The 12,179-nt window shown below is 38.1% G+C and overlaps 1 protein-coding gene across 5 annotated transcripts in view; it reads left to right on the plus strand.

The window, feature by feature from the left end:
• The window catches only part of MPP7 (membrane palmitoylated protein 7), a 110,933-nt gene that overhangs the window by 64,306 nt on the left and 34,448 nt on the right, over nucleotides 1–12,179 (plus strand). For all 5 annotated transcript variants that reach the window (XR_006104730.1, XM_042476137.1, XM_042476136.1 and 2 more), the window contains exons 6-11: nucleotides 742–873; nucleotides 2,667–2,748; nucleotides 4,617–4,702; nucleotides 5,800–5,874; nucleotides 6,109–6,305; nucleotides 6,787–6,851. Coding sequence is in view for 4 of the 5 variants with exons in the window: in XM_042476137.1 (XP_042332071.1) it covers nucleotides 742–873; nucleotides 2,667–2,748; nucleotides 4,617–4,702; nucleotides 5,800–5,874; nucleotides 6,109–6,305; nucleotides 6,787–6,851 (637 nt within the window). In the remaining variant the exon portion in view is untranslated. The remainder of the gene's footprint in view (nucleotides 1–741; nucleotides 874–2,666; nucleotides 2,749–4,616; nucleotides 4,703–5,799; nucleotides 5,875–6,108; nucleotides 6,306–6,786; nucleotides 6,852–12,179) is intronic.

Consider the following 12,179-nt stretch of genomic DNA (forward strand, 5'->3'; position numbering starts at 1 on the left):
CAAAATTCATAAGATAGTGATGCCTTTATGGGGCCAGCCAAAATGCACATTATACATGCTCGCAAGCTTTCAAAGCTCCACTGGCATCTTCATGAAGCAAAGGTGTTAAAAATGTTACAGGAGGGGAGGGGTTGATGATGTTAATTGTATCCCTGCATTTGAGTGCAACAGCACTCAGATATGCAGGAGACTATTGCCTCTGGCACTGCACCACCATCACTAATAGTAGCCATCATGACTAAAAGCTTCAACTTTCAGTCTGCATGGAATATTTTCTAATCTAAATTTGCACGCAGATTATATTTCTGCTTGCTTTAACAAAGTCGGTATGGCAGTATCTACAGACTCTCTTGTTTTATCCTGAAATGTTGGGGCAGTTTTACCTTTAGCAATTAAATATTTCAGAACAGTTCTGTCATTGCTGTCACATAAAGAATAAAATGCTGTCTGTTCTAAACCACTGCTGGATGAGTGCAAGCTTTTGAGTGTGTGCCTTCAAATCACTTGTTGATTTATTGTGACCCCTTGAATTTCGTAGGGTTTTCCTATGCAAGGAATACTCACAGGTGGTTTTGCCAGTTTCTTCCTATGAAATTTAGTCTATAGCATCTGGTTCATTGGCAGTCTCCCATCCAAGTACTAACCAGGACTGGCCCTATTTAGTTTTCATAGAATAGAAAAATCAAAACCATCAGGATTGTTTTAAAACAATATAGTTTTTAATCTGATTTCTTTTTCCAGGCTTTGCTTTCTGTGCATGATACTGTTGCTCAAAAAAACTACGACCCAGTATTACCTCCCATGCCTGACAATATTGATGATGATGAAGATTCTGTGAAAATAATCAGACTTGTGAAAAATAGAGAACCACTGGTAAGTTTTTAATATATATGGATGGATGGATAGATAGATAGATAGATAGATAGATAGATAGATAGATAGATAGATAGTCTGGTGTATTAGTGGCTGTTGTTTCCTTCTCACTGGTGAGATGAATCAGGTCCTATGTTTCAGAACTTTAGGAGAGCTATCCAGTGTGATGGCCCTGTTTTGTAGATAGGGTTTAACTTTTCAAGTTAAGACTAAAACATGTAATGGTTTTGTCATCCCACTGATGTGGAAACTGGCAGCTGCCACTGAAGTCCACACTTCTACACATAGTTCTCCATATACATTTGTGTTTAGACCAGAAAAGGTGTGAGCTTTTCTTTCTTTTTTACATTAGCATCAACTTCTGAAGGTTTGAAACTTAAGCAGGAAATGATGAGAGTGATGATGAACCAGGAGAAAGATAGGGCATGAAGTTCAGTAATTGGGAATGAGATAAAGGTGATAATGAAATGTTATGCTATTGTTGCATACACATCTGTGCAAGCTCACCTGTATATTCATGGGTCAGTTGTAGGACTGCAAGGTGCATGCAAGAAATCATGTACAAATGAGGAAGTAGCTACTTCCAAATTGGGGAAGTTAGCTTGTGAAGAAGTAGTAAGGTTAAATAAATAAATTAATGTATAGAAATATTTTATAGACGAGAAGTATCCTTGCTTATTTGACCAGGGCCAGGGCAAGTTTTAATAGTTTGAATGGAAATGGAGAATGATGGAGGCAGAAAGTTAGTGTTAGTCATATTAGGAGTGGGAGAATGCAATGAAATGAACGAGGCAGCATTTGGAATGCTATATGCTGAGACCTTGAGTGATGTATAGTGGACCTTATGAAGGGCCAGAATGGATATTTTCAGAGGAGTCCAAGGAGAAAGAAATTGATATGGCAGAATACTTTGAGAATAACCTTGTGAAACTCAAAAAAGATGATTTCCTGACTGGTCATGCACACTTGGAAATTCACAACCTACCCTCTGATCTATGCACAAATACTGTAACTCATTCTTACAGGCCTCCACAGTAGGCTTCTCCGACATGTCTTCAATTATGTTGCACCTGTCTTGTACTTATTTTATACAGTGTGCCCGCATTATACGTGGGTGTGACTTATGCGGCTTTCAGCATACTCTGAAAGCCACACCGTAAGAAGGTTTGGCGTCCCCCAGAAGGGGTAGTGGTGCACACACTGTGCCACGTGCACAAGCCCCATTCTTTTGAATGGGGCTCGGGCATACGCCGAATTCCCCTTACATGGGGGGATCCGGAATGGATGCCCCCGCATAAGGGAAGGGCCCACTGTAATTAATAACCAATTTACTAATGTAAGAAATGTCTCTCTTTAAAAAATTCCTTACTTGTCCCTCATATTTTTGCAAAGCAGTGTTCCAAAATGGAATAACTTTTAGGTTCAATTAAGTTTGCATGAGAAAACCAAAAATTCTCCAAGGTACTTGGCCCAAGCAACCGTTATTTTCTTTGTAAGTGGGGTGTTCTCTTAAAGGGACACATAATGCAGGATATGTGGGAAACTCTTCTATACAATAAGCTTTTGGAGAAAAAACCTCCTCCTTTTGTATATGTGGTGTTTAAAGTTCTCATTGATGCAGTAATTTAATGCCTTACAAATTCTTCATCAAACTGGAAATGTAGCGAAGCTCTGATACCTTTATGGTTGGAATCTGGTTTAATCTCTTCAAGTTACTGAACACTTGTGTTTGAAAAATGGTTCGGTGCAGTCCAACTTTAAATTTACATTAATGTTTGAATTTATTTTTAAAGGGAGCTACTATTAAAAGGGATGAAAACACTGGAGCTGTTGTTGTGGCTCGGATAATGCGTGGAGGAGCTGCAGATAGAAGTGGTAAGACCTTCTTAACTTTTTTGTGGATATTGCTGATGGAACAGATTTCAAATTACTATATATTATCTGAGCCTCAACTATAAGTCGGCCTCTTGTATAAATCGAGGTCAGATTTTGGGATCAGAATCATAGATTTTGATATAACCTGTGGATACGTCTAGGGTAATATTTAGGGGCATGTAACACAGGATGGAAAGGAAAATGATGCCAAAGATTGCACTCGGCATAACTTTTTGTGCTCACCCTAGAGACTGAATGAATGAGGAGGGAACTATGGTAAATTATGACTGTGTGATGTGTGAGGAAGGCTACCAGGGATAAGTAAGGGTAAGAAATTCACACCTCAAAAAGGATGAAAAGGCAAAGCAAAGAAAATGGTGAGTACATAAGCAGTGATTATAGTTTAATGTGATAACTTTGACTGATTTTAACCCAGAAAAGCTGACAAACGTATACAGATGTCTTACTCATTTCCTTCAAAGTCAGATTCCTCTTGACTCCTTTCAGGGAAGCACCAAAGAGCTTCCACCACTGCCCCCCCCCCCCCGGCATTCAAAAAAGTCAGACATGGCACAGCAGTGGAGAGAGTACAGGGGTTGATGTTTCTTTTAGGGGCTCCCGGGACAGACCAAGCTCTCATCTTTCACCACTCTATCCAGAGAAATTGATAGTTCCCTTTTTGATAAGAGTTAAAGTACAGTCAACCCTTGGTATGCGTGGGGGATCTGTTCTGGACCCCTCCCTCTTGCAGATACCAAAATCAGCAGATGCTTGAATGAGCAGATGTCATCCCCAATGGCAGCGCAAACCACACCGGCACTAGAACAATGGCAGTCGTTGTCCCTAATGGTGGCACGGCTGCATGCATGTAGCACCACTGAGGACAACAAGGTTTGTCCCTAATGGCTGTGTAGTCACATTCACATGTTGCCATTGGGGACAGCACAGGCTTGCCATTCATGGATGATTGAATCCGCAGATGGCAAGTCTACAGATACAGAGGGCAGACAGTACAATACAGTCAGCCCACCATGTTCACAGTTTCAACATTTGCTGATTTGATTATTTGTGAGTTTGACTGTGCACTCCCCCCATGCATGGCCTGGAAGGGTGCGTGTGCACTCCCAGCAGGAAGCAGAGAAGCCAGGACGGAAGCACCATCCTCCTCCTGGGCCTTTTCTCCCTTTCAGTAGGAGGGAAAGAAAGCCAAGCCCATTACCAGAGCAGTTTGGAAGGACATGCAAGTAATCCTCCTCCTCTGTCCTGGGCTTTTCCCCATATTCACATTTTTTTTCACTTTCACAGGTGTCTTGCGCCCTAACCCCCACAAATGTGAAGGGTGGACTGTACTTATATTGATCCATGAATAAGTTGACCCAGGTTTTTTGGGTCAATTTTTTAATTAAGATTTCTAGACTAATATATGAGTATATACAGAACTTGAACTAAAACAGGTAATTGGATCCTAGTTTATTTTCACTCATTTAGACCATTCTTGTGTATAGGACACACTAGTGTCTCTCATGTAACAAAGTATTGCAATGGGAGTTCTCAAATATTTTTTGATTTGTGGTTCAGCTTTGTAGCTCTCAAGAGAGGCTTTTTGGCAGACTGTTAAGGAAACGAGGAGACAAGGACATAGAGTTCCCTGACTTTTCATCCACCAGAGTGACTTTGGATATAATGCTGTGTGTGTATATGTTGTATTCATTCACACACTTAAGCCCTGGCTATATCACTACAACTGAAGGGAAGCGAAACAGAGATCTTTTGTTGAGAGGAGTAAGTTATGATTTGAAAGAATGTTGCATAAGCATTATTATGTTAAACAAAAATGATTTAAACTGATAATTTATTATATTTCGTAGGTCTTATTCATGTTGGTGATGAACTTAAGGAAGTCAATGGAATTTCTGTAGATGATAAAAAACCAGAAGAAATTATACGAATTCTGGTAGGTTACAAATGTAACATGTAGATGAAAGATGTAAACAAGTAATTTAATAAATAATGCATGGTTCTTGAAAAACCACATCCATGTTGTTTTATGGTTTGCTTACTATTCTTAGTTTTAGTCTGTTATTACTTATAAAGAAAAAGAAAAAAGGTAAAACAGCAGAATTTCTTGATGCTTAAAAAGAAAATGAGGCTGTTTACAACTATATTCTGTTTTCACATGCATAAAAATCACTATGTGATAATGTTAGATTCCTTGGCAAATGTATTTGTACTTGCCTATAAAAAGACAATTCATAACATTGCTTATTCATCAAAATTCTGAAAGTTCTAAACAGAAGACATAATGCACAGTGCCTGGACTCGGCTCCAGAGCTCTGTTTGCTAAATGAATAAAGTGTTACTTGAGATATCACACTTGAAAGGATGTAAATGTTGTGGTTGAGATAAGATATCCTTGTGTAAAGGCCACTCCAACTTAAACAGCAAAAGGGATTCAAGGATTTATGAAACAGTTTTGCAAGACCATATGACTTTCTTGAATAGGGATGGACAAAATGCAGCCTTCCAGATATATTTGGATTGTACCTCCCTTAGCAGCATACCTATTGATGAGATATGCTGCGATTTGCACTATAGCAGTATATGGAGCCTACCCCTGCCATAAAACTTTGATTTTTATTTCTGACTGGGATACAATCCATCATGTACACTGTAAATTATTTTGAAGTCAGTTCCATTTCAAAAGGGGAGAGGTGTCAGGTAGTGTTGTTTTAAAGTAAAAATCCATCAGCACTAAACTAACATAAACCTTTTGAGTAGCTTTCAGTAGTTTATCTGGTTTACACAAGGGATGAACTTTACTAGAAGCTTAAGATTTGTTTTGTATACTAATCTGTACAAAATTGATCAGAACTACTTTATTTTTAAACTGGACAAGGCTGGAACGCTTCCAACAGTAGGCTGAGTCTTGTGTTATCTCTTATAACAATTTAACTCCAAACATATGTAAATTACATCAGTTCTGTCTCCTCTCTTGCTTTTAATTAAATGTTATTGAATTATCTAAATGTTTCTTTTTTGTATATATTTTAGTCCCAATCTCAAGGAGCCATTACATTTAAAATTATACCCAGTGTCAAAGAAGAAACCCCATCTAAAGAAGGAAAGGTAAGCCCCAATTTGCTTTGAATAAGAGCTGCAAATGGGATGGCAAATTGTATTGCATATGTAAAGTATGCTTAATCATTTATTTCATATGGATTACATCTAGGTATCATCTGTATGTAAATATTTTTGTAGTGGTATTTTAACATATGTTTGTTTGTCACCTTGGGTTGTGTGAAGACAATAATTACAAATATTATTATATTTATAATATAAATATAATAATTTTTCTTCCAGATATTTATGAAAGCTCTGTTTGACTATGCTCCCAATGAGGATAAAGCAATTCCCTGTAAAGAAGCTGGACTTCCTTTCAGAAAAGGTGATATTCTTCAGATCATGAGCCAGGATGATGCTACCTGGTGGCAAGCCAAACTTGAAGGTGATGCCAATCCCAGAGCAGGTTTAATTCCTTCAAAGCATTTCCAGGAAAGGTGAGCCAGTTTTACCAAGCTAGTTTCCCCCACTTGATAACTTTAAAAAGTTATCAGTATATGTTCAATATATTAGTATGACTACATTCATGGATTACAAAGCTGATAAAATTCCAGACTTGCTTTGGGATAGAATATTGGAAGTTGGTAAGTCATTGACCCAAATAGTTTGGATTTCCTTGTGTGCCAACATCAGTAATGGCAAAACAGTTCTAGAATATTGGTAATCCAATTTCAAAGGAAAAAAAGCACACAGTGATCATATATTGACATCTGTATTGACATATGGATGGTATAGGAATAAGGACTGCAGCTGTACCTGTAGATTTTACAAAAAACAAACAAATCCAGAGTTCAGTATCAAAGACTTTGAAAACAGTGTATTATTTAGGAATATATATCTCTTAATCACAGAATAACAATGGAAATTAAAGAGTGTCTGTTTCTTTTCCTTTTCCCTTTCTCTGAAACCATTTTATAGGAGGCTTGCATTAAGAAGATCAGATGTATATATTCAGCCTTTGAAAATTTCCAATAGAAAATCATGTAAGTCTTCTATCAAGCATTAGAAATCATACTTTTCTTATAAATGATTCAACACAATTAAATGAGATCCAATCAACCATGCAGGTCCAAGCCTGCAGGTAATTTCACTAAATAAAAGTGATTTTTTTAAAGTTCAGAAACTAGATCTTATTCAAACAGCAATTTTTGCAAGAGAAAAAATAACTTGTGTGTGCATGTGCATGCACATGTCTGTGTGACTTATTAAGAAAATAATTACAAATTGATTGATCAGTATCTGTGGTTTCACTATCCTTCTTAGGTGTTATTGATGTATGAAGTTAATACAGATACATCCTGGGTATACGCATATATCAGAATATGCAAATATAGTCAGCCTACTTTGCTGAATCAGAATTAGTATCCCCTAAAGTTTATTTGTCATATATAAGGAAACAAAATATGACTAGAGAAATAGTTTCCTGTTTGTTAATTTATCCAATTCCTACCCTTCATGGTGTCAGTATGTTACAACTCTGGAAACTGTATGTGACTCCCAAACCTTTAAACATACTGACACATATGGTCTTTCATCACAATTTGATTTCCTCCCAGCTTTTTTCCTGCCAGTTTCTTACAATTTATTTATTTATTTATTTATTCCTGATATCAGTCAGGATAGAGTTTTTCTCCCCCGTGGGCTTGTATAAATGTGAATGACCAACCTCTAACCCAACATCACATGCTATCCTCAGACTAAAAAGTTTCTGCATCTCTTTTGAGAATCAGTTTATAATGAATGATCACATCAAGTACTATAATGCTGCTTTATGAGGTTTTACCATTATGTTGAATGTTTAAACCATTTTCTGTTTGTCTTTCTGACTAAATAACAATATTTTGACTTCTTTGTTTGGACCATACAAGTAGGTTTGGCACAAAACATGCTAAAAGGATTATTTTACATATTAAGGCATGTGTATTAAAATGTGACAAGAATATTTTGGCATCGTACTCTGCTGTGTATCCTACTTAAGTGAAATTATATTGAAACAGTTTCTTTGAATGAAAGAATACTTTCCTCCATGAGTAAGTAAAGATGCACGCTTGCAAGCAGTTCAATTGTCCACTAGAAGCAGGTTCCTGATTTGGTGGCAAACGGATTAAGGATTAGGGAAGATCTCTATATCCTCAGGTGATAGCAAGGCAGATGGTCACTGGAACAGAAAGAGCATTTAATGTAAATGAAAGTAAATGAAAGTTAGACACCCCCCCCCCCCAAAAAAGCATAAAATGTCAGGACAGAAATCTTTTTGCGGTCAGAGGGAGTAAAATGAAAAAGACACTGTTCCCTAGTTAAGGAGGAGGTGGAAGAAGACAAGGAATTGGGAAGAGTGAGTGCCAGGAAAAAAAAGGCTTACTGATAATGTAGAAAGAAAGATCAGCAGTTTAATGGCTGTCAAGCTGACTGCTAATTCTACCTCCCATCTTAATGCATTAATTCCTGGGATAATGCATGTGAAGAGAACTATGTTTTCCATCAGCAAATAGTAATAACAGAGACAGCCACTATATCTGTGTGGATAGAAATTTCAGTTCTAAGGGCAGACAGGTCATTAAACAAAAAAGGGCTGCTAGTAGTGCAGAGTCCAGTGTAGAGACAATGTTTACAAATAGATGTGAAATGTTCCTATGGATAGTAATACACAGCAATATTTTGAGAGTTTTTGACACAACTTGGTTTAAATGGTGTCATCTACACACATGTTGTTTTTGCTGTTGTTGTTGCATGCCTTCATGTTGTGGTGACCTTAAGGCAAACTATCATAGAGATTTCTGGAGCTGAGAATGTGTGACTTACCCAAGATCATCCAATGGGTTTCCTTGGCTAATCCAGGATTCAAACCCTGGTCTCCAGAGTCATAGTGCAATGCTCAAACCACTATACAGACTCTGTTCTTAGTCACAAGCAATTACACAGTTCACTTGCATTTAGATATCCATTCAGTAAATCACTCAAGTAAGTATACTGCTTGTACAAAAACCTTCAGGTACACAGAAGCCATCAAAATTCCAAAATGTTATTGTTAGGATCAAAAGTTATTGCTAGGATTAAAGTAGTAAGTCATTTAGATGTTTGTTGAAGAGAGTGTTACGGATATTAGGCTTAAACATCTCAAATGAGCATTCACAATTTGATGGGCCTAATGTTAAAGGAGACTCTGCCTAGTGATTTGCCACAGACACTATTTTGGCATCCAGAAAGAAATCAATTTAAAATATTTATAAAATGACATGGGAGTCTTTTGAGAACTGGTGTAGTTCACATAGTTTAAGAATAAAAGAAATCAAGATGAAATACGTTTCACAGTTTTTACAAGAAAGATTATCTGAGGTATTGAGACTGAATAACTTAAAGAGACAAGTGTTATCGCCATAATTTTGATTTATGATGCAATCTCATTATCAATACACCCTCATGTTAGGATGGGAGACTCTTCTTTAAGGAAGTTTTCATTTAATGCAGCTTTTCTTCTGACTATAACTTTGGCAAGAAGGGTTTTAGAACTGGCAGCTTTGTCATTTAATCCTAATTTAATGCAAGTTTGAGCAAGATTAATTAATATTGTTCATGGATCCAATTTTTTTTACCAAAATGCATTCCAAAAAGGGGACTTGTGGAGGCAATATATTTGCCTACATTGTGTCTGTGAGCAAAGCACCCAATGGAACGTATGTGGAACACTCTGGATGTAAGGGACGCAGTTAAAGTTTATTTAAAACAAACTTCACATTTTAGGCATTCAGAAGCTTTAATTGTTTCATTCAGTCCATCCACATAAGGTCAGAGAGCCTGTGATTAAGGCATGTATTCATTGCCGACAAGCCAAGGCCACAGTTTGTTTGGCATTTTTCAGTGGGAGCTGTGGCTATCAGCTCCACTTATGCCGTATCTACTTCATTACAATTCATTTGTGAGACAGCTGATTGGAAAGAGCCTATGACCTTTATTAGGCATTATAAACTGGATAGATATAAATCAGCTCAGGCTGCTTTTGGCAAAACTGTGCTTTAGCAATAGCAAGTACATTTCTATACAGCTTATCAGTGTACTTAAGCACTCCTTAAGCTGTTTACAATGTGTAAGCTAATTGCCCCCAACAAGCTGGGTGTAGTGTGCCCTTGTTTTACGTGGGGGATCTGTTCCGGACTCCCCCCCACCGCGTAAAACAAAAAATGCATATGCTCGAGCCCCATTACAATAATAAAATATTATAATCTTGTGCTCGCAGCGGCGCGTGGCAGTGTGCGCGCACCACAGGTGCACGTGCCATTGTTTCTTCCGGCGCATGGCGCCAGAAGAAACAACACTGTTTTCAGCATATGCTGAAAGCAGCATATAATGTGCCTGCGTATGATGCAGGCATACTGTACTCATTTTAGCGACCTACAGAAGGATGCAAGGCTCAGTGGGCCCCTGGAGCCCTGCCTCCAATTGAACTCACAACCTTGTGCTGTGAATGGCTGCAGTACTGGCATTTAACCACTGTGCCACCAGGACTCCTCTGCACCTCCTATAATAAAATATTATATCCCACCCAGAATTGGAGGCTTGGGTACATCCCAATCATGGTGGATTGCTCCTCGGTACCACCCCAAGAATGAGAGGTTGGACTTAGCGTAAATAGTTATTTTGGAATGGCAGGAGGAGCAATCGACACCCACTGGGGTGGGGGGATATAAATTTAAATATTTAGGTCAGGGTTGGATAATTTAACTGACAAAGGAGGGAAGGAGTCCTAATGGTGATAACTGAAAAAATGTGGGCTCCTGCCTAGTCAGGTTGGCATGCAGGGATTAACCCAAACATGGTAGATTGCTCCTCCTGCCATCCCAGAATGACTATTCTCAGTAAGTCCAACCTCACATTAAATTCAAAGAAGTAAAAATACTTGCCAGACCATTATTTTCCAGAATTTTCTCATGTCAGATGTAAGTCATCCACACAGCATCCTCAGATTTGGCAATTTGAGAAATCTATATAAAAATTAAATACATAAAGCAAAATTCCCAGTTATGTAATTGAAAGAAGAAAAGTACAACTGCAGTTGCTCCTATTACTTTAAAAATGCATAACTCCAAATTTAAGCTATGCATGCCTTTCTGGAAGTCTCACTGCCTCACTCAAGGAGGGCTCTGCACAAAAGGAGATCACAGATAAATAATCTGAAACACAAGGATGTATTTTCACTGTTACTGTGACTCCTCTAAAATGTGCTGTTATAATTGGAAAATCCTGGACTGTGAAATGGTTGTGTGAAATTATGGCATAGGAGGGGCTGCCACTTACATATGAGAATTTTCTCTGTCTTTGACATATGGGATAGCATTAGGCTATATTTGCAAGAAATTGGTAATAGCTATGCATGTATATATCTGCTCTTTAATGTTTGTTTTAACATCAACTAAAACAGCTTCCTTTCCTTCCATGAATTTTAGCATAATAGGTTTTTTATTTAATACAGTACTGGACAGTTCAGGTTTTGAGAATAAATAATGTCTTATTCATAGCTATAATAATCTGTTATATCTAATCTGTAACAAAAAAGAATTTATAAAAATAATCTATAATTAGTGTGTTACAGATGTGAAAAATATATTATTTGAAAGCCAATATGTTTTCCCCAAATACAACTGAATTACATTCTTTTATTTTCACTATGTGATAGAGAATAAGTACTGAAGCCTAGTCAAATAGTTTGTGTGGTTAGTTTCAAGTATACATCCTGTGATTTCGGATTGTGTTCATTTAAACTAGGGATGGGAATCATGAGGCCTTCTGGATGTTAACACTGCAACATCCAGCACTCCTCACCATTGACTGTGCTGGCTACCGATGCTCAAACTTGCCATACAACAACATGAGGGACCCCTGATTCCCACCCAATATTTTTTTGTAAAAAAAATGGTAACCTAATTTCTTCTTCGTGGTCTCTGCGAATCATACAAATGGGTTTCACTGCGCCTGCGCAGTGCTGCTCGGAACCTACTGGAATCACTGTGCAGAGCTCACTCTGCACAAATTGCAACTTTTTGGCGGTAACTCCGCCCACCCGTTATAAGGCCCCTGCCTTCCCGCTCTTTCCCCAGTTCCTTTTTTCCGCCGCGCTAGCTGCTTCAGAGGAACCTTCGCTTGCTTTGCTTGCTAGGAATCACTTTCGTTTTTGACTTCGGACTGTTTTCTGACCATTCTTTGTCTCCCGCCCCTGGTAACTTCGGACCTTCGGACTCCTTCGACTTTGAGATGCCTGCGGCTTTCAAGAAGTGCGACATTTGCAAGGGCAAGATGCCCGTTCAGGACCCGCACTC

The sequence above is a fragment of the Sceloporus undulatus genome, chromosome 6, assembly GCF_019175285.1.
Source record: "Sceloporus undulatus isolate JIND9_A2432 ecotype Alabama chromosome 6, SceUnd_v1.1, whole genome shotgun sequence".
In the NCBI taxonomy this organism is placed as follows: domain Eukaryota; kingdom Metazoa; phylum Chordata; class Lepidosauria; order Squamata; family Phrynosomatidae; genus Sceloporus; species Sceloporus undulatus.